The sequence below is a fragment of the Triturus cristatus genome, chromosome 3_1 (genome assembly GCF_964204655.1).
Source record: "Triturus cristatus chromosome 3_1, aTriCri1.1, whole genome shotgun sequence".
Taxonomy (NCBI): Eukaryota; Metazoa; Chordata; class Amphibia; order Caudata; family Salamandridae; genus Triturus; species Triturus cristatus.
In genome coordinates this window covers 492,047,187-492,069,812 of record NC_140583.1, presented here as the reverse complement: position 1 = coordinate 492,069,812, position 22,626 = coordinate 492,047,187, and the positions used below count along the sequence as shown (strand labels likewise).

General features: G+C 45.5%; 1 protein-coding gene across 1 annotated transcript in view; it reads left to right on the top strand.

The window, feature by feature from the left end:
- The window catches only part of STRC (stereocilin), a 378,265-nt gene that overhangs the window by 244,727 nt on the left and 110,912 nt on the right, over positions 1 to 22,626 (top strand). Inside the window, exons 20-22 of the mRNA XM_085646154.1 lie at positions 4,267 to 4,357; positions 8,763 to 8,937; positions 19,372 to 19,541. Coding sequence (XP_085502280.1) covers positions 4,267 to 4,357; positions 8,763 to 8,937; positions 19,372 to 19,541 — 436 coding nt within the window. The remainder of the gene's footprint in view (positions 1 to 4,266; positions 4,358 to 8,762; positions 8,938 to 19,371; positions 19,542 to 22,626) is intronic.

Here is a 22,626-nt window from a genome sequence, read left to right as displayed (position 1 = left end):
TTAAATTCCAATCCTGTTTGAGCGGTGCATTAATTACGTTGGCCACAAGAGGACAGTGCACTGCAAAAAATAATTTTTTATCGATCAGGTTTGAGTGCAACACGGGAAAGTGTAAGTGGAAATGTTAGCTAGAACTCGTGCAAAATGTATTTCTAAAATCTTACTGAAAGCGCTACCGGGAAGTCAATTTCACGCCCAGTGATTTTTAGCATGCATCTATTACTTCAGCATCACCCATGTTTGTTTACTTATTTATGCCTTTTTAGATAGCGCAGACATTACCCAAAGGTGCTAGAGGGCTTTACTGTAAACATATGTTGTTACATGGATAGTCATACAGACTTCAAAAATTAAAAAATATCGTTATAGTTAAGAATTGCAAAATAGTAAATTCTTTCAGAAAAACAAATTGTACAGGAAATATTTACATCAGTGAATAGGCTCCTCAAAGAGTCCAATGAAATGCAGGTAGTGTAGTTCTGTGCCAAGAGGCAAGTGAGCACGGTCCTACTAGAGAAGATTAGTTGCAGTGTTTTAGATAAAATATTGATGGAGGAGGGCTTTTAGTTCCATTTTGAAGGTCACCAGCAAGGTGGTGGTGCATTTGTCTGGAGGTAATGATTGTCAAATACTGGTCATGCTACCCCAGAAGGATTGTGCCAGGAATAGTTCTGTTTTTGAATGTCGGGGGCTCTGGCAGCCATGCTTTGGCGTTTCGCGATGGTCTAGAATCTCCTGATATATTGAGTTTGACCACCAGGTAACGGGGAGGGGATGAGTGTGAGGATTTATAGATGATTCAAGCTGTCTTGTATAAAGTCCTGGCTTCCATGGGCACCCAGTGGAGAGTGAGCAGCACAGATGTGATGTGGTCATTCTTACTGGCCTCATTGATGAAGCGTACTGCAGAGTGTACGATTGCTTTCACGGAGGTGAGATGAGTTTTGGGGAGACCAGTAAAGAGAGAGTTGCACTAGGCGATTCTGGAGAGAACCAGTATACGAACAAGAGATTTCCGACCTTGCTCGCAAATGAAGAGGTGGATTCAGTTTTGGAAGGGTTCAGTTTTAAGTGGTGAGTAGTCATCCAGTCTTGAGCAGAGTTTAGAGTTATGGATACGATAAGTCAATTGGCGAGGAGACCTTTACATACAGTAGGTGTCATCTGCATATTCATGATAGAATATCCATGCTTTCCCCTTTGGAGGCCTCCAAGAGGCTCGATGTTCAAGATGAATGGGGTTTGAGCAAGGATAGACCCCTGCGGGACCCCTTGCTCAACTGCCAGTGGTGGCGAGAGACAGTCATCAATTTTTATCCTTTGCGAACTGCTCATGAGGAATGACTCAGACTATTTAAGGACCACACCATCGATGCCTATTCGATTTTTAAGTGTGATTCGGAGTGTTTGGTGGTTGACCATGTTGAAGGCTGCTGAAAGGTCGAGAAGAATTAGGAGACAGGAGTTTGCCTGAGTCTAGGATTCAAAGTGCATCATCGACCACTTGCAGGAATGCTGTTTCGGCCCTGATTGAGGCCGCATTGGTATTCGTCTAGGAGGTTGTATTTGATGTGTTGGGTGAGTTGCTCTGCTGCACACCTTTTGATGATGTTTGTAATGATTTTTCTAGTTGAAAACACATTCACATTCTCTGGTGAGGTCAGTGCATCTGTGACCTCCTCAGGTGTGATGCACAATGACACCCGACTTGCCAGCATTAGGGAACTCCAGTGGCTGAGGCCTAGATAGCTTCACGCAGTCTGGTATTAGACATGTAAAGCAACTTTCTCCGATCTACAATCATTTTGCAACGTTCTGTGAATCATGTGAATGATATCACTCAGTGCCTAATTTATAAGAAATAAAATTAAAGTGGGCAATTGTTTTCTTAGAAGGCCACCTCCCATTTTTATCCATAATGCTGGCCATTTACATCATTGGTTCCACTTCTACTACTGGCACCACTCACTTTCAGGTGTAGTACCTGACCCAGTGCTTAATTTGAGTTGGTGGTTTCCGGTGCTCGGCCCCGGCACTTAATTGTCAGCACCTGGGCCTGTGACAGTCTGCTACAAGGTGGCTCTGTCTGGCTAATTTAAAGATAACCACAGCAACACTTAATTATTAACTCAATATACTTTAAAAATGAATATTACCTGCCACCCTAGCCATTCTTATAGCTTTGGGGTACTGAAATAGCCCAAACTGTCCCACTTGTAGGAGTGTGAATGTTAGAACTTGTGTTGTTACTATCATTGGCGGTGCTGGCAGGGGCAACGTATGCTACAAAGTGCTGTGGCCTCCTGAAGAGAGCCCTGGCCCTTATTGTTTTGCAAATTAAGCACTGACCTGACCAGAATTGCAGCGAACAAGCAAACATGTGAGCCCAGTTTCCTTTAGAGCTTTCCAGGGGTTTGGACCCCCGTCAGTCAAACTGCATTTCACAGCCCCGTTTTTACCTCAGTTTTATAAAAGGCTATAGGATTTGAAGGGGCATTTGTGGAATATTCCAGTACATTCATGTTCAGCTTTGGGGGAGGGTCCATGGCAACAGTTGGGATATGTAAGGAGTGCACGTACCAAGCATGACACCACTGTGCCAGTGCATGCTGACATAATCATCACCTGGCGCACTTAAACAGGTTGACACTGAAGTTCTGTGGGAGTATCCTGCTGCATCTGACAGAAAGAGTGAGGAGTGCCAGGCAAAAAACAGCATTTCTCTTGACTTTGGGGCCACATATACACAGCTGCCAGGGGCTCCATGTCACGTGTGACACATTCACCCAGTCGCAGCCATAGACATGTTTTTGGCCTACAGAGTGTTGCATTGTGGAACTTGTAGCCTAGCTTTTACAGCTGAACGTGTTGGCTCAAAACACCCAGCACTTAAAGTGCTGCCAGGTTAAAAACCTAGGACTTGTGGATGTTGGCGCACATGACTGACGGTCACTTGGAAGTGCTGAAGATAAAAGTTTCTGAATCCATTCAATCTGATATGACTGCAAATCCGTGTCTAGCACTTTGCCGTGGCCTAGCACCTCGCTTGAAAAATACTGTTGGTACACTTTAAAAACAGTGCTTTTTCCTGGAGTTGTACTCAAAATATTTAGCAATACTACTCGTTGACTGGACACAAACCCTAGACTTGCAGCGCCACGCTTACAGCCAATTGGGTCAAGACATTCAAATGCATGCTTAACTTAAATCCTCACAACCACATATCCATCAAAGCACGATTCCCCTCCATTGGCTTCCAGCACCTCTCATTAAATTAGATCCCCTCTAACTCGCCCACAAGGTGCTGGTTAAGAAAAGAGCAGGTTACTGTCAATCTCACATCCTTCCAGAGCCCTTCCCTTACTGGTGGCAAAATTCGCCCAGGTCTGTCTGGGTGGTTAAAGACTTGGAGCATGAGATCCTTTGCATGGTAAGACATTGTCTAGCTTGCAGTATGGAACTCGAAATCATAACTGTTATGTTATTCTTCCTGAACTCCTGCACAGATGACACTGGCACACAATGCCGTCCCTCCATCTTTTGCTTTGCCTCTCTCTTATTCGGCATGGCAAGGGGCAGATGCCCTCATGCTCACTGTCTATACAGCAATTTTGCACTTATATGAATGTCCAAAACAAGTAGCGAGCTGCTGAGGCTGAACTTTGCACATCGGGAGCTTCAACCATAAACCTCTTCCTCTCTGTCTCCCAACTCATTGAAAGATACTGAGGGATGGGTGAACAAATATCTTGCATCCGTAGAAAAAAAGTACTGGTACAAAGTTTTCATGACTGGTAGTCAGTCCATCAAGCAGGTTCTCAATGAAACATTTCTGAGCTACCAACACAGCTAACAGACTCTCTCTCTCTCTCTCTCTCTCTCTCTCTCTCTCTCTCTCTCTCTCTCTCTCTCTCTCTCTCTCTCTCTCTCTCTCTCTCTCTCTCTCTCTCTCTCTCTCTCTCATGAATGACAAAAATGCTGTAAGGACAAGATTGTTCTAAGAAAGACACGTCACCTTACGTTAAGGTGTATAATTGAGTGGTGCAATCTGTAAATTTCCTATGTAGCCCCACGAGTAAATATCCACAGAAACAGTGCTAAGCGCACCTTCAGTGCACCAACACTGTATGGAGCAGGAGTCTTGATCCACTGTAGGCGGTTACAGTTCATATGCTTTAGGTGTCACTTATAATGCAGAGTGAGATGGCCTTTTTTCTGCGTCTTTTTTTTCAGACCACAGAGTAACCTGTCTGTCACTTTCTCTAGGGATTCAGCGCACTGGACCCGGCGACATGTGGAGCACGTGGGGACGCTGCTGTTCTCGCTTTCGCATGAGAAGCTCGCCACACTTCCCAAGGTAAGCAAGCAGTGGATACCAGGCGTATCCTCTCTGCCCCAGTGCAGAATCCTAATTTGTCCTCCACAGCCCCTATCTTTGCTACCACCTTCAAGCCCCATTTTGCCAGTAATAATAAGATAAACAATTGGAGCACATAATGGCCTGTTCACTAAAGAAACAGGAAGTGTACTCTTGTGTATTTACATATACATCCAAGTGTTGATTTCCTAATTTTTGAAAATTTACAAACTCTTCAATGAATCTGCATTGAAAGCTGCGCCCGCTACAGGTATTCCTTGCAGATTCCTTGGGAAATCGCATTATTTCCTTGTTGGGATTACATTACCGCTGTCCGGTCTTCTCTTTGATGGAGGCAATTCTACACTCTTCATTTGTTTTGTTTCTCCAAGGGCAGATATTCTTAGGGCATGTCTTGCTCTTTCTATTCCCTGAGGTGTAACTTCTAGTCGGTTCATAGTTGTAGAGGGTGGAGGTTACTCCCTCTTTTGAAACCTTGTTTCGGGTTTTTCTGTGACAAACCCCAAGGCTCACTGCTCCTTCCTGCTGACACTCAAAGACAAAGTACAAGGGATACACAAAAGGAGTAGAATTGCCTGCACCCTGTCCCTGAACTGTGCCTTAACAGTCCACAAACTCTGTCAGGAAATATATTATGACACTGGGGATAAAAGCCCGTCAGCGCTTGAGGACTTCTCACTTACCGGTGGCCAGGCGAGCTCCCTGCTTGTTGTTGGAAAAACTCTGTGATCAAGCCATGGTGCCTGACAAACATCTCCCCTGCCAGATGAGCAGACATCACCTCAGATCAAGTCCTACTTCCAGTGTTGAAGAGCTGCCCTGAGAAGAGAAGCCTGCCCTTGCTTCTGAAAGAGAAGTGCTGCATTTGTTTCTACTCAAGGAGACTGCCTATGGGTGAGCATAGCCCAGGTCACTGAAATCAGCGGAACGGATGAGAGAACATTCACAACAAGCTCAACATGTGACACCTCCAGTGTGAAGCCTAGAGGGGGATCCTCACTGCACAAATCTGTTGTGAGATTATGCACCAATGGTCGCTGGGTGCATCGCCTTAATTTCTGACAACTGTGCCTTGAGATCACATTGGCCTTCTCTCCTGGCCTAGGAGAGTTCAGCAGAGCGTCCAGTGTAGACTAAAGCTGCATTTCCCAGATCGCGTAGCCCTGCTGCTATGGGACCTGCCCATAAACCTATGGGTCCCGTATAGATCGCAAAACGCAGCACACTGAAAAAACTGAAACTGCAACCTGCGGTTCCCACTCTAATGCCAAGAGTATTCACGGCAATGTAACAGGACTCCCTGTGACTTTTTCCTTTTACCCTTTCAAAAATGGCAGAGCCCAGGGATCGTGGATCATGGGTTCCAGGGACATTTATATTCCTCATCCGACTCCCATCTCACCTTCTTATGGAACTGCAGTACTTTTCAAGTGCTATCTGGGATAGGTTTCCACCTTGGTTGGTCAGAGAGGTTTTGTTTTAGCCTGTGACTGCAGCTACTGGGACTACAACCCCTCCCAGCCTGACCCTGACTGCTCTCTGAGAATGCATGGGTGTCTGGAAGGCTGCGTTCCATTGACGTCCTACGTCTATTCTCCAATATTGGGACCTGCCTGTCAACAGTTCTCTCGCTTCTTGTAAAGCCAGTTTCTTTTATGTGGTTCAGCAGGTTTATTTACAAAGGTTCGACCTGATTCATTTTCTTACCTTCCTTATAATGTTTGGTCACTGGCAATCATTAAAATTGATTTTCTCTACTTTTCCTGTATTCTTACATCAAATGTGATGTGTCCGTGGACAAACCATTAAAGATATAACTATATAATTATCTCATAGAATATAGAAATAAATATCAATATATGTGCCTACCCATTTAACTCATATGAAAAGGTTTGAATAATTACTTTCTATTATTGAAATAAATCGAATGTTTGACCACCACTGTATTGACTTTTCGTTTGAAACAACCCTTGTAACTGAAACTCCATTATTCATCTCATATATTTTATAATCTTTCATATCTCAAAGACCGTCCTGCTAAAAATATCACTTCAAGACAGATATGACACGTTTTCACCGAGCTCCACAGTTGCTAAATACATATGTCGCACTGCAAGGATACACAGCTTGTGGCTGGGTACAACCTGTTACCATTGGCAACCATGTAGATGGCTGTACTGCAGAGGTCTTCAAGCTTTTTAATGCCTTGACCCCCTTGTCAAACTTTTTGGGGCGTAAGGATCCCCTTCTGACAAAAAGTTCTAGAGCCTGGTACTCCTAATCATCGACAACCATAAAAACCCTCAATTCCAACAGCAAATAATGTTTACGGTGGGGAAATAATATTAAACAGTGTTTAGCAAACCAAAGGTCAGTGAGCATGGGGGTGTAGTCAAAGGAATAGCTTAAAAAAGAGGGGCCTCGTTTATGAGGAATTGGCGTAGGGCAGTGCCGCAAGTCTTCTTGCGGCACTGCCCTATGCCAATGTGAAAGGGCAGGAATGCACCATATTTATGAAATACGGTGCATTCTTATCCGTTTCCCTTGCGTTGGCGCACAAATTGCTGCCTAGCACCATCACAGGCAGGATTGTTTCTGTACAGGAAGGGGCACCTTCCTTCACAAAAAACAATCCTGAGACGTTTTCCTCTTTCTGTGTGAACTGCAGAATGCAGCGCACGTGGAAAGAGGAAAAACAAGGAGAAAAGAAAATATTTCTCCTTGTTACCCCTTGAGTGGGGAGGCGTCCTTTTTTGGAGCTGCCCCAGTTTTACATGATTTTTTAACTATGGGGCAGCATCAAAATCCATGGGTGTTGCGTGGGAACCCCTCGCAAAGCCCATGGACACCTCCTTGACGTAGAATAAGGCAACACAGTGGCTTGTGCTGCTATGTCTTACTCCATATCTATGAGGCCATGCAAAGCCATGCAGGGTGACTTTGCACCGCCTCATAGGTATGGTTGAGACGCTTGTGCCACCGGAGCATCAAAAAAAGTGATACTCTGGTGATGCAAGCCTCATAAATAAGCAATAAATATTCTGTAGGTTTTTTAGGTCTTTCACCATGAGCTATCTACATATAAAATAATGGGCAGGGTAAATGAAAAATAAATTTAAAAAGTTGTTAATCAGTGGGAGATGCACTGCAGTCATTATGAAACTTCTATTAGTTAATGCACTGCAGAGGTCTGTGTGTATGTGTAACCAGAGAGCAACAGAATAATTAAATCTTGATTGGTGCAGTGGATAATAGTGATGTGTATTTTTAGTGCAACGAGGTCCCAGCCTGTGACAAAAAGCACTGTAAATACGCAAGTCATTATTTTATACTTGCATTATACACATTGTAAGATAGAATGCTATAAAACATGCAAATAGTGTTACCATAAAATGGTTCTTCCAAAATGTATATTTTAGTAATACTAAAGCCTATGTAATGCAATTTTTTTTACATAACTTCCCTTCAACACCTCTTTAGGGGTACTAAGGGCTGTGTAAATGCAGTGAAAATTAAAAGCAGGGACTTCCCAACCCATTTGTTAACTCTTTGCACTTCCAGTCAGAGATTTGTTTTTTTGTCATCACAAACCTTGGAGTTATTTGATCAATTAAAGCCAGAACTGCTCATCCTTTACACTTGCAGATGAACTGATTTGCATTTCATTCAGTCAAGCAGCTGATAACGATCTAAATAAGCTGTCCCAGAATGGCTGTCTTTTTCCAAAAGGAAAGTAAAGGTTTTGGCTTACAAGGGCAAGTGAAGCTGGGGAATGCGCGAACCCCTTTCCAGGACTCCAGGGCCCCCCTGGGGGTCACGCCCCACACATTGAAGACGTCTGATGTACTGTATAAAGGGCTCAAACCAGTGTGCGGTTATTTACGCTGTTCCGATGCTGAATCGATCGAAGACTGCAGGTGGTCTGACTTTTTGAAACTGGTACATCAGTCTTCGGAAAGCCACCAGATTATTCGGATTCCATTTCTATATTTGTTAGCAAATCCACACCCTAGTAGGCACATATAAAAGGCGTTTTCCACCAGCCCTAGCTCTTTTACTTCTCTGATGTGACCCTGCAAATATGGTTCGAGCAAACAGCTTGAGTACGCGGGAAGCCCTGAATTTTCTTTTCCATCATAAGGCACATAGGCAGGCACCCACTGTGCTATAGAAAACAGCTTACCCTCAGTCCGTAAGGAAGCGAGCAGCTAGCAGACCCTGAGGAGAATACCTGTTATGTTTCTGGTGTGAGCTACTACCCGGACTGACAGTTTTCGAGTAACCGAATCACGATGGGCTTGCTTGTTGGTTGCTCTCGGTTTCACTGCCTTTCTTTGATCTATTCTGAAGTTCTATTCTTATCTGGGTGCTTGCCTCCTCTCAGGATGTCCTAACCAGAGACCTGCTGGAATGGCTGCTGGCGAGCCAGAGGCGTTGGGAGGCAAGTGAGATGGGTCGTCTATGCGGAGGTCACAGCATCACTTATCAACATCAAATGAAGATGAAGAAGGCAGTGCTTGTGTCTTCATTTGTAAAAACCAGCCACAGAGGGAATAGAGGTGAGAAGTAAATAAATGTAATATAAAGAAGGGTGTGTGTAGAATAATCTTCTGTTCGGATATTGTATTAAACAACACAAGGTATTCTCCATAGTTGTGCACTTCTAAACATCCGCAAGTTCAATCCAGGGCCTCAAACCAAATGGGATGCAACCCACCACGTTCCAACATTCACCTTTCCGACTTCCACAAATTAGAGAATGGAGCCTGATGCTCAGTACTCATGGTTGCACCTTCAGCAAACTGATAATTAAACCTTCTAAGAGGTAATGCCAAAAGGCACCACAAGCAGTCGCCCCCCTGCTGTGCAGCAGTGAATTAAAGGAAAAATAAAATAATAATAACTCGAGGTTATTATTATTTTACACTGTCCTGCTGCTGCAGCTTTTGGGGGCAGGCTGCTCTGACGACAGTAGCAGGGGGAGTGGTGAGCACACTTTGTAAGTCGCATTAATGTTTGGCTGGCCGTCTCAGGACAGCCAAACATTCATGCACACTTAGCATGTTCTCCACTCAGGCTGCATTCCCTGGCTGAGTGCTGAACCACGGCACTCAGACTAATCACAACGGTGCATTGCAGTGTTGTGATTGGCTTAGGGAGCCTGGGTGTGCTTCCTGTTCTGTTGTGGCGGTGCGGAGGGACGAGGAGGAGAGATGGAGGAGAAATGCGGCGGGAAGGTAAGTTTTTTTTTCTTATTTGTTTTCTTAAATTTCAATCCCCTTAACTGTGACCAGACACAACTCCTGTCCCCTTCCAGGGCACAGGCTTCTCTACTGTGCAGATCCAGAGTCAAGAGGGGTGAGTTGCTGCTCTCTTCCTGCACTGGGACAACATAACTGCATGCACTCCCCCTGAAGTGTTGCCCCTGTACACCAAGCTGTTCCTAGGGCTTTTCTTGGTGCAATGCACTGATCCTGTAGTGCTGGTGCCCCCCCCCCCCTTGCTGGAGGCGGGGCCCCTCTTAGCGATAGCAGTCAAGGGGAGAGTCAGCGGGGCCAGGATGGCAAGCAATGGTAATTGAAAACATCCTGCCGCAGCCTGCGTCCATCAGTCCCTGCCTGAAATCATGATAGTGAAAGTTTGTCTTAATGTTGTTTAATCAGTGTGACAGTGGGAATTTATTGACACTCAACCAGTACGAGTCTTGTAGAACCGTCTGCACAAAGCACTCGCTGTACTGCTGTATATGCAGCTGCTCCTACAGTCGCGGTCACTCCCAGCTTCTCCCTCACAGTGCTCAGGTGTTGTCAAGGCACTACAAATGCATGATCACTGCATTTTAGTGCGGTGATGCGGACCATCACACTAAAATGTGTTAATCTAACACCTGATGTGTGGTACTTATCAGGGCTGAGAGTGTCTTTTAAGTACTTTAGTAGGCTCGTTAGTAATGGCATTGCCAGCAAAAAACCACCCCAAAAACGTTCTTTAATCTTACCCTAAATAAGGGTAAGAAATCATTTGTGGGGATCAGAGACAGTCATGAAATTAACAATTCCTGGTCCAAACATTCGAGCCAGGAACTGTGGTCTTGGTTTTAATTATGTCCCGGTCTAACAAGGGTAATGGCCTCCTGTCAATTCTTCCAATAATCTTCTTTAACCTACTAAAAGCTCTTAAATATTCTTATCCTGCTCTTACCTCCCAGACTGACTTGTAATATGTAATTGCATCTTATTTAGACCCACAAACACTTGGCTAAGACAATCTGATTTTTCAGTGGCTTTAAAATAACGATAATGATCATCGCGTAGAGATTCTGAGCTTCAAGAATTAAAGGATTCTTATGTAAAATATTTCAACAATATGGAACATTCATGAATTTAAACTGAGGCTAGTCCCTCCCATCACTTGCCCCTTAAATATTCAGGAATGTCACCCTACCATAAAAGATACAAGGGTCTGATATGCCCCATAATGTTATGCTATTGCTTTTATGATCTCACCATGGTGTGCTTTATCTGCCCATAGGCTAGACTGTGCACCTCAAATATGAGGACCAACAAGGGTGAAACCAAGGGGGGGCATGGCCAGCAACATGGCCTATAAGCTCTGTCTGCCGGAGCTCCAGCAGCCCCAACCTGATCCTGACTAACACCCTGTCCTTCTAACCGCCTCCTGCTGCTTATAAAAGGTGCGTCCCAGTCTGCACAACTTATAGACCCTCTGCACAGGGATTTGTACCCGCGGGAAGCAGAGGAAACAGAAGAATTGAGGAAGTGTGGGGGCGAGGCGTGGCTTCCCCAAAATGGCGGCTATGAATACCTAGCTGAGGGAAACCGCCCTATATCGAACAAGGACGACAGAACCCAGGTGCGGAGGCCCTGCCGGGTGACACTCCAGGGCCAGCATAGTGAGCCGCTCAAGCCCACGGTGATATATATATATCAAAGGCCCAGCCCGTGCGCAGGTGAGAGGCACTGCACACAGGCGAGAGTGGGCTAATGGGGCTGGGTCCTCCGGCGGAAAGCGGGACCTGTGTTTGAGGCGGGCGGCCCCCGAGCGAAGTAACTGGAGGTCCCAAGAGGTCTCGGTGCAGAGTCTGCTCCCGATGGAGACCGCCGCACTGGGGCTGAACCCATAGAGGCTATCCCGCTCTGGGCGGAGAAGGAGGGGCCCGGCCTCACTGCTGTCCCTCCGGGAGGGGTTTAAGAACAAAGGACTTACTGGGCGCTACTGCGAGGGATGCTGAGGCCGACTCTTTCGCTTGTTCCGGGACTTCCTCGACATACGGCCCGACCTGCTGAGGATAAGCCAGTGAGGCGAGCGTAATTTCCTAAACAGCAGCAGCAGTGGTGCTAAGAACTAGTCCCAACCCATGTGCAGGTGAGAGGGGTCTGCGAACGGGCAACAGCGGGCAGTACAAGAGGGGCTCTCCTGGGCGGAGCAAGAAGTATATTTGGTGCAGGCAACTTGGGGTGAAACGCCAGAGAATTGAAAGAGGGCCTGGTGGTGGACCGACGACCCCGCTGCCCACCGGGTAATAACTGGCGGCAAAATGACATTAAATGAAGGTCGGGAAGGTCTGCATGAAATGTACTCTTATTAGAGTGGAGTGCTCCCTTCCTGGTTGCAAGCATCATAAAACTGAGGTGACGGAGGGGTGGAGTCTGCCTACTGTGGCAAGAAGTAAACCAGGGCCCTGTAGATGGATGACAAGGCGGTACACGGATAAAACCAAGGCATTAGACGTGAAGGAGGGAAACACAGGGGAAGTGCCAAGACCTACAGCGGGCTCTTCAAGCAATAACATTTGGCCCAGAGTCAAGAAGCCAGGGACGTGACCTAGGGGCCCACCCAACTAGGGTGCATTCTACTGTGGGCCAGTTGTAAGAGAGACCTGGACCCCGGCTTCTGACCAAAGCGCACAGGCAGATAGCACTTAGGCACGCCATAACACAATAGGAAAGGACATAGATTGGTAATACATAGAGACTCCCATGGATTCCACAATGGTTGCAGTGGCAATTACCAAATTAGAGCTTGGGGGAACTGAGGAGAGATCCAGTGGCCAACCGCAGGGGAGAGAGATACCTGGCGCATTGATACCAGTGACCAAGGGTAAGTCCCCGTGTACCTCCCAGTCAGCTTGCAACAAAAAGGTGAACCTATGCCTGCAGCAGATACAGTGGGGGGAATTTAAGTAGGAGGATGACTCCCACAATTCTAACAATGACAAGAGATAAAGAGCCAAAAAACCCAAAACAGGGCAAAATGAACAAGTTTATCCAAGTACCCCACCCCCCGACAGAGGCAGAAGGAGAATCCCCAGGACCCCGGACAATGCGGCCATCCTCCAAACGATACACGCTTCCAGAGAAGATGTTGAAGGGAAAAAGGGCGAAATAAGGTCAGAAGTAACCCTCCTTCGTCAGGACATGTGGAATATTGCAGAAAAGGTAACACAAACTGAAACCCCATTTCGGAGGTGGAAGATACGATGCACAAACTAACTATGGACGTGAGAAGCCTGCAAGTAACCATGGGAGAGATGGCATGGAAAGTGGATGATGCCGAAAACAGGGCCAGCAGAAACGATCTGCGCTTTATTGGATTTCCGGAGGGGACAGAGGGCTCAGACCGTGAGACTTTTCTTATGACATGGTTACGCGAATCCCTCCCAGCGGCTACATTCTCAGTCTGTTTTATAATCGAACGAGCTCATAGAATGCCCAGTACAAGACCAGCTCCTGGTGCCCCACTGCAGCCACTCATCTTGCGGTTTCTAAACTTCCAGGATCGGGACACACTCCTAAGAGAGTCACGCCGGGTAGGGGAATTCAGTCTGGCAAATGCAAAGATAATGATTTTCCCTGACTACTCGAGAGAAGTCCAGAAGATGAGTAGAACATTTGACTCTGTAAAAATTAAACTAAAGGCTCTGCAGGTTCATTATATGCTTATCTTCCCCGCCAAGCTGAAAGTTATTTTCCAGGGCAAGTCACACTTCTTTCAATCACCAGAAGAGGCACGAGAAGAGGGAACGCTACCACCAGATCTCTGCCAAGCCACAGTAGTAGTTATTCCGAAGCCAGGTAAACCCCCGGAAGCTTGTGGATCCTATCGCCCAATCTCATTGTTAAACACGGAAACCAAAGTTCTGGCTTCCGTTCTAGCTACCAGGCTCTTAACGGTGGTCACATCTCTCTTATTCACCGAGATCAATCGGGCTTAATGCCCGGCCGTGCCATGAATTTCAATATTTTTAGCTTGGAAATTGACTAGACATTGTGAAGAACTAGCCCACCCCACATGTGTTCCTGTCACTGGATGCAGAGAAAGCCTTTGACATGGTTCACTGGCCCTCCATGCGACAAGTCCTAGTGAAGTTTGGGTTTGGAAGGGAGTTTATGGCCTGGGTGGAACTATTATACACTAACCCTAGAGCCAGAGTGAGGGTTAACAGGGAGAAGTGGGCCGATTTTTCCATTAAAAAGGGAACCAGACAGGGCTGCCCACTGTCTCCTCTGCTCTATGCGTTGGTCCTGGAATCGCTCGCCTGTCTGGTTAGAGCCCACCCAGATCTCAGGGGATTCCAAGACTATGGGAAACGTCTTGCAGATGAAGGGATATCCCTCTATGTGGATGACATTTTGTTATACATTACGACTCCCGACACTACGCTACCTCTGACGCTCCATCTATTTGAGGAATTTGGTAAATATGCGGGCTATACTATAATTTGGGAAAAATCTAGCCTCTACACGGTGGGAGGGTTAATGGATGCACACTTAATACCAGGACACTTACACATTAATGAAGGGGGCTTTAAATACCTGGGATTGTTTATCTCCATAGATGAAAATGAATGCCTTAATAAAAACATTAAACAATTCCTAACAGAATTCCGAGATGATGTAACGCTTCACAAATTACTATATATTTCAAAATAAGTTTCATAGAATCCTGGAAACAATTTTCAAGACACTCAATGAGGAACTTCGCACACTACTATGGGATGGCGAGCACTCCAGAGTAGCGCTACAAACACAGCAGCGTAGCCAATACTACGGGGGAATTGCTTTGCCAGATTTACAAGCTTACTACTGATCCACACTCCTAACGATGATCAATGAATGAGGCCATGCCGCAGGAGCTCACTCCACACATGCTCTTGAAAGGCTCCAATTTAGGAAGCAGACAAAATTACATTATTCATACGGGGCACAGGAACTAGAGACCTACTGCCGGCCACCCAAAGGACGATTGAGGCCTGGAAGGGGGCGGAATGGCAGATGCGATGGGATAAGAAATTGACAAGAGCCATACCACTATGGGAGGGAAAGAGGCTGCCAGAATTGGCAAAGCTACGGAGCTTCAAAGAACGGGATACGGTTGCGATCTCGACATTGGGTGATACACTGAAGGACGGGACTTAATTACTTTTGAAGCCCTCCAGAATGAATATCAACTGGAGGGCGCAAAAAATTGATACTCCAGATATACCTGAATATGTGCTGCTTGAAGGAAGATTACTACAAGAGGAAATACCCTCAAAAGCAGTCTCCTGGACCTGTAAAACTTTAATCAATAATATCCCCAACAAATTGTTAGCCCTCAGGTCTAAGTGAGAGGAAACCACAGGTCAGCTGTAGGATATTGATTTGGAGGGGTCATTGATGCACCCTAGAGAGGTAGGGATTAAGCACCGACTAAGGCTGGTCCAATTTAAAGTTTTACACAAAGTCTCTTATGATAGAGCACGACTGCATGCGATGCAAATCTGTCCAAGGGACATTTATACACACCATATGGGAATGTCAGCAGATACAACATTGTTGGTCACAAATAAGGTAAGAACTTAATAGCATATTAGAGTTGTAGATACCCTCTGACCCTAAATATGTATTATTGGGTATCTCAACAGATATTGACCTCCCTAGGTACAAACTTCTTCTGAGTAACTCAGGATTAATAGTCGCAAAGAGGCATATTGCTAGACACTGGGGTGGCAAGGGCCTGCCCACTATGGCGGGATGGCATTCCAGTATGGACCTATACATGAGGTCCGAAAAAACAACATATGCAGCCAGGGGATGTCCCCAAATATTCACAAAAATATGGCGATCATTGCTGGGATAATATAATTTCGAGATCGAGAGGTCTGGGCCGTAGGGTACACAACACACCACTCGAGTGATATGCAATACATAGACTCTCACACGGATAGGGTGTGTAGCTGGGGGGAGCCAGGGCCAGTCTGGGGAGAGGGAGGGGGGAGTGGTGAGAGAGGATGGATCTCCCGTATGTATTCTCTATATCCCTGATTGTACCTGTGGATTGTATCATTGTCGAATCTACTGTATGTAATGCGTATCTACTGATATTTTGGCTGATGTTTAAAATAAAAAAAAAAATATATATATATTTTTAAAACAAGCATGAAACCAGCTTGGGAGTGTTTGTTTTCCATTCAGAGGGAATATGCATGGATTTTAGTGTTCGACTATTCCTGTTAGAGAAGGACTTAGAGGAATTTGCATGTGGTAGTTCCCTGTCTGGAGAGGTGGAACTAGAATTTGACCCGAGCAGTTGCAAGTAGCTGAAATTTTAGCATCCTTGCACCCTTCAATGAAACCACCAGCAGAAGCACAACGCTTTTCAAGACAATCAAGCACTGCATCAACCCCCTACCGGATCAACTTATTCCTCACTCCATAGAAAAGTGCAATGCCATCAACCTCTTCTATAGTGAAAGAATATAGAAGACATGACAGCATGTTGACATCACCAAGCTTGTTTCGTCTCTCACGCCCATTCCTTTCCATAGAATTCCACAAAAGTCATCCTTCATAGTCCTATTATTTGCAGATATCACCAACATACTCAGATGCCTTAAAGCGACTTCTTATGAAGATGATGTCTTACCATTATCCTTTAGTAATCCCTTCACTGGAGATGCTCTCTCACCCCTATTCACCATTGTCAGTGTTTACCTCATTCAAAGCATCTTCCTCGAGAGGTCAGTTCTTCCTGCTCCTAAAGAAACCTACCCTTGACCTTGATGACCTTACCAACTACCGGCCCATAAATCACCTACCATTCATTGGCAAGATCAGTCAGTAAGCAGTCTATGTTTAACTTAAATATCATATGAATGCTAGCCATCTCATGCCTGACTACCAGTCTGGCCTCAGATCACGCTGTAGCACAGAAACGCCTACCTTGCACATCAGAGACAAGGCCCTCCTAACCACAGATGAAAATTACCCCTGCCGCCTGATGTTGCTGACCTCTCAGCTGCCTTCAACTTAGTCAACCATTCCACCGTCATTAGCATCCTGGACTCTGGAATGGGATTCATCAACAATGTCTACTGATTCACGTCCTGCCTTTCCAACCGACACCAGTATGTTCCAAAAGATCCCTGTCCACTCCAGATCCCACCAACGTTCCATACTGTCCCCTATCATCTTCTACCTCTACATGGAGCCACTTGTTCCTCTATTCGTGAATAACAGTATCAAGAATATACCAATGATACACAACTCTACTTGAAAGTCACCTTTGCATCAAACATCCAACATCTCAAAAAGTGTCAGCACATCATCCATACCTAGATGTCCAGAGCATACCTGTAGCTCAAGCCAGCAAAAAAAAAATCCTTTTACTTGCCACAAACAACAAACAAAAAACATTACAGACCTTGATAGCTTTGAACCCCAACTTTCACTGAATGTGAATTCACTTGAATTCACTCTGGCACTATCCTCGCCTTCAAGTAACACATTGCCAAATAAACGAACATGGCCTTGTACCTAAAGTAAGTGAAACTGGTCCTTCCAGAAAGTCACATTAGAAATGCTGTTCAAGCCCTTCTACTCTTGCATTTGGATAGTGGTAATGCCCTGCTCTGTGGCCTTCCAGACTCCACACTGGCACTTATGAGGCATCCTACATTCCACAGCAGGTCTTACACAGGGTCTGAATGAATATGATTACATTACATCCACATTGATGGAATTCTATTGGCTTTCCTTGCTGACTCATATCATATTTAAAACCAGCTGAAGCATTTACAAAGTCATCATAGCTAGCACCCCTGCTTGCCTTGTAGACAAGCTCACCGTCTCCAGTGTTTCTAGACACACCTGCAGTCAGGCCACCAGTAGACCCAATCAGACTGCAGACTGAGAATTGAAAAAAAAGAATAAGACAAGGCAGCAGGCCTCTTCTATCTAGGCACCCAGGATCAGAACCGCATTCCAGTATCCATCAGGACCGCCCCTATGCTGCTCCAATTTAGGAAAGCGTTGAAGACACATCTCTTTAAAGAACACTAAATCAGAATGCATTACCATTTCAGTCACCTCTCCTATCACTCATTAACTTCATGCTTGTCTTTGAGCCTATATAGTACTGTGCTGCCTTTGGACTACGTAGAAACACCACATAGATACATTTTAATGGGAAGTCCTTAGTGTGACCGGCATGTCCAGGGATGGATCCTGGGCTTGTTGTATGATAGAATACAAGCTACACCTCGTTGATGAGTGCTAACAATGCAGAAACCAGTCTCGGGCTCCTTGTTTTCCAATTCCTGGCAGTCCAGGCTGGGTCTTTCATGTTGGAACAGGACCAATACTGATTTTCATGTGGATGCTTCCTGTCTGGAGAGTCTGAGTGGGAAAATGACTAAAATATGACTTGAGTTACTACCCCGACTGAGCCTTTTGAAAGAATTCCAGCTATCACCTAATGTTGTTGTAGGGCTTTATCTGGCCCCTTTTGTTCTTCATGATCGAATGTCACTTACCTCAAAAAATGTATGAAACTTTGGGAGATTGTATAAAATGATGTGATTGTCTTTAGTAATGTCACCCTATCAATCATTTTTTTTAACTGCACCCCCAGCAAGGCTTAGACAGGAGATGCCTTGCAGGCAATGTGCTGCCCTAACACCCAAATTCCATCCTTGTACACTCTGCATGGTAGGTCCATCGTTGGCTCCTAGTTATAAATCCACAGGACTCCACGTCAGAGCTTTAATGATGCCCACTTTCACTGCTCCACAAATGCACCACAAGATCCCTCTCCCTTCGGTATATAAGGTACATATGAGAATACATTATACAGTGCTCCCGTTAGGTTGAGGTACTGATGTATATCATCATAGAAATAAATAAATTAATACATGCATGCATAAATACATGATGTGTGACTAACAAATGACAAATCCTCCAGTACCCTAGAACTCTATGAACCCACGTATTAGTAAAGTGAGATACCCCAAATAATAGCACAAGGAACGTAAATATTGTCAACTTCACCAAGCCCTCCACTGGCGTGGAGGCTACACTTCTACAGTGTATCAATTTCTAATTCGTTGTTGTTGTTATAATTGGTTTGCAGCAACTTGAAGCAGCATCACAGCAGCATGCGCCACACTACTGAACACCAACATGGGAAAAAGAAAAGAAATGATCATTTTTTGAGTTGGTTTACATTAAAAAAAATGGTTATGATTTAATGAACAGGATGCACTATTGTTCCTATGTAGACAATGTCGCAAGAGATTGAAAGAATTGAAGAAAGCTTTAACCCATTTGCCAGGACAGGAACGACTGAAGTAGTATTTTACACTGCTCTCACTTTGGTACTGTGAAAGCATCCTAATTCTGGAAAATGGCAAAATAACGTAAAATATCTGGTTTAAAATTTCAAATTGAACAGAAATAAGATCAAGAATTTTTTTCAATCAAAGTTTATCATTAAAATCGTAGAGTTTCCCAGAAATGGCATTTGTGAATGAGCCATTTACCATATATTCATACACCGTCTCCGTGTTGTGTGGCGTTTGTCGGCGCTGTTAATGCTCCATGAGACCACTCTCGCTCTCCATGCTGAAATACATCTCAGACGACCCCGAAATCCTGCAGAGTGGTCCACTGGATGACCCTGTTTCTCCATTTTCAAACTCTCTCCTTCTCCAGAGCCGGTTCCCAGCTGTGCCGATATGAAGATGACTTTCCCGGCGGCTTGGAGTGCCACGCAGCTCACCATGATGTCGGGGTCCGACTTTGAGGATTGCTTGGGTTTAATAAGTCGGGACACCAGCCTGTCAGCTGACCAGTCGAGAGCATCACTATCCAAAAGCAAGCAGGTAACACACCTATGCCTTCGCCTGCCCTTATAGGAGGAAGGAAAGTTCAGAGGAACCAGGTCGAATCCAAATGAGCAGATGATGGTAGCTGAAATATGTTGACAGGGAGGTGTGACAACATGGAGCTCTTGGGTATACTGCACTGAAGCAGGCTTGCTTTGGACCATAATAGAGGGGATCAGAGTATTTGGGAATTGCTAGAGAGGAAGCAGACTATTAACGTGAAGGCTTGTCCTCTGACTCCATTATGACGTAGGCACTCAATTAAATTGAGTGCCTTACAATGTGCCAAAAGCAGTTCACATATATAGAAGGCTAAAAGTGCCCCCCCCCCCCCCTGTTTCATTTGCATATTTTATTAGGTAACGCCATAGGAGAATAATGGAGTCTCTGTGACTCTCGAGGGGATGAGCAGGCTTCCTCAGGCAGGTTCTGGGGTTCAATGTGTATTTGCAGCTGTTTGTGTACTGCTCACTTGAAGACACTAAAAGTGTCCAAAATATTGGAAATAGACCTGTGATTGCGTGGGTCTTCACTGTCCAGGGGGCGATTTTCGGAATAAGGGCTTTAGCAATTAAGTCATACATTCTGTGGGGATTTTCTGTTTTTTACGTTTCACCTGAGACAACGCATGCGATGTAGGCAAAATATTGTGTGAACAAAAAAAAAGCTTAAAACATGCTTGGAGCTCACCCATTACTTACCATTACTGACCACTGGTTGGCCTCCACATTACTCTTATTTTTTTGCTTCTTATTGGTCAGCCCTCCCGGTTGCTCTCTGGGCGTCTGTGTTTTTTCCCTGCCATGGAGCATCGAGTTTATGGCCAGTGTCCTTCCTCTGGCCATGCGCCCCTGCAGGTACTTTTTATTTTTTTTCCCATGCGCTCTATAAGAGTTGCCCGTTGCTGCTCCCTTCCTCCTTGCCAGCACCCCCCTCATGTTGCTTTTCCCCCTCTTGTCCATTGTTGCTGCTCTCTCCATTCTCCCACGTAGCACTCGTGTTGCTTGCCCCACCACTCCTTTTTACGCGTATTGCACAACATCGCAGGCTGCTTAGCAACATGAATAAAGGGAAAAAAACACTATGATGCAGTCAACACCAGCCATGTCTTAGAGCTTGTTTCTTTAATTTGAGCAATTATGCACAGCACCCTGCGCTGCTGTGCAATCTGTCTAAAACACATTCACAAAGCTAATAGATCGTGCATAGGTGAAACCTATTGACTTTGCCAATGCTTCTTTGAAGTTGAATGTTGGTGCAAAGCTCGGTGTTAAACTGCTCTGGTGCCAGTGCTCAATGTGTAACCTAAAAATGTTGGTGCAAATTTACATCAGTGCAATCTTTACAATGTCTCAGCGGTAGTTCTTAAAAACGTCAAGCATTCTTAAGCACATATGTACATAGAGTGCCATGGAAACACAGATGACATCATTCACTCTGACAGAGTCCCACCACAAAGACCACCTGAGGGTGGTGAGCACTGTAGCCTCTGGCTTGAGGTCCACTAATATCTGACTCAAGCGCTCTAGGGATGCAACTAATCCCCATACCTCCCAAACACCCACAAAACACTTGCTTGTGACACGCAGATCCCTCACACAAAAAGAGAGCACACAAAGCATCCACATGAATCCCGTAATATACACATATACACATACTTTTATAATAAGCAACAATGGCAAATGCACGTGCACACAATCACAAGAAAGCACATGCAAAAGGCACAAACACAACAAGCTTTTAGCAGATTTATAAATACCACACACGTACTAATTTAACAATTTACAATTATTTACAAATACATGTATATGAGCAAACCTATAAGCACACACTAAGCAATAAGGGGGCACACATATGTAAACGAAATTATTCTGAAGTTTACTTAACTTATGATTGTAAGTGGTCATTGTATGCCTCTTTATTATTTAAATGTATTGCTTTGATGCGAGTTGAAGCAGAGTTTCCCAGCACTGTTTTCTGCTGAAAATTAATAATCATATGTAGGCATCAGATACCAAAGGGAGGCACAAGTCTCCTACCAACACATAAGCTGGTGCAAACAATCCTTGCTTCTCTCTACAGCAAGGCTGTGCAATCATCTTCCCTACTGTCTCACAGAAAATCCTGAACGTGCCTCACCCGACCGTACCCGGACCTACTCGCCAGCAGTAGCGGTCCGTGGAGGGAGTTCCGTGGGGCGGTGAGGCGGGGCAGGGGAGGGGCAGGGTGGGGAAATGTAAACACCGGAATATGGATGAACGCAGGTAAGTAGACATTTAAATAAATAAATCGGATTTGTTGCGCGCGCTGCATCGCATTTTGCGATGCAGCGCGCGCAAAGGAATTCGTTTTATTTATTTAAATGTGTATTTAAATGTGTACTTACCTCCGTTCATCCATATTCTGGTGTTTACATTTCCCCACCCTGCGCCTCCCCCGCCCCGCCTCACCGCCCCACGGAACACCCTCCACGGACCGCTACTGCTCGCCAGGTGACTTCCTGAGCGAGCCTTGTACTGATCGCTCTCCTGACTGAACCCACAGACAACACCCATATCTCTCTCTCTAGACAGACCCAGATATAAACACAACTGCGGGGCTAATTTGGATGTCGATCGGAAAGCCTCCAACCACAGGCCGGAGGCTTTCCGACCAACATCCAAGGTTTCAAATCCGACTGCCATTTTACAATGATGGCGGTCAGATTTGAAACTGGCCGGTCAATCTGACCGGCTTCCAACGGGCTCAAGGAGCCCTTCGGCCAGTCGGAACCACTACATACTCCTGCACAGACGGTGCCTCTGCCGTCGGGATTATGATGCTGGTTTTCGACTGGCTTTCCATGTCGGGTTTTCTGACATGGAAAGCCTGTCAGAAAGTGAGCTTGGGGGGGCCCCTAGCAAGGCCCCCTTCTCTCTGCCGCCGTTGTGGGCCTTGGGGGCACCTATGGTGCCCCCCTCTAAATGCCTGCACCGTGTGGCAGGCACCAAGTGGTTCCTGACACATGGTGGATGAATGTATAGGAACTCCCATTTCTCTATGGGAGTTTGTGCTGCAGACGGTTTCCGACCACCGCACAAGC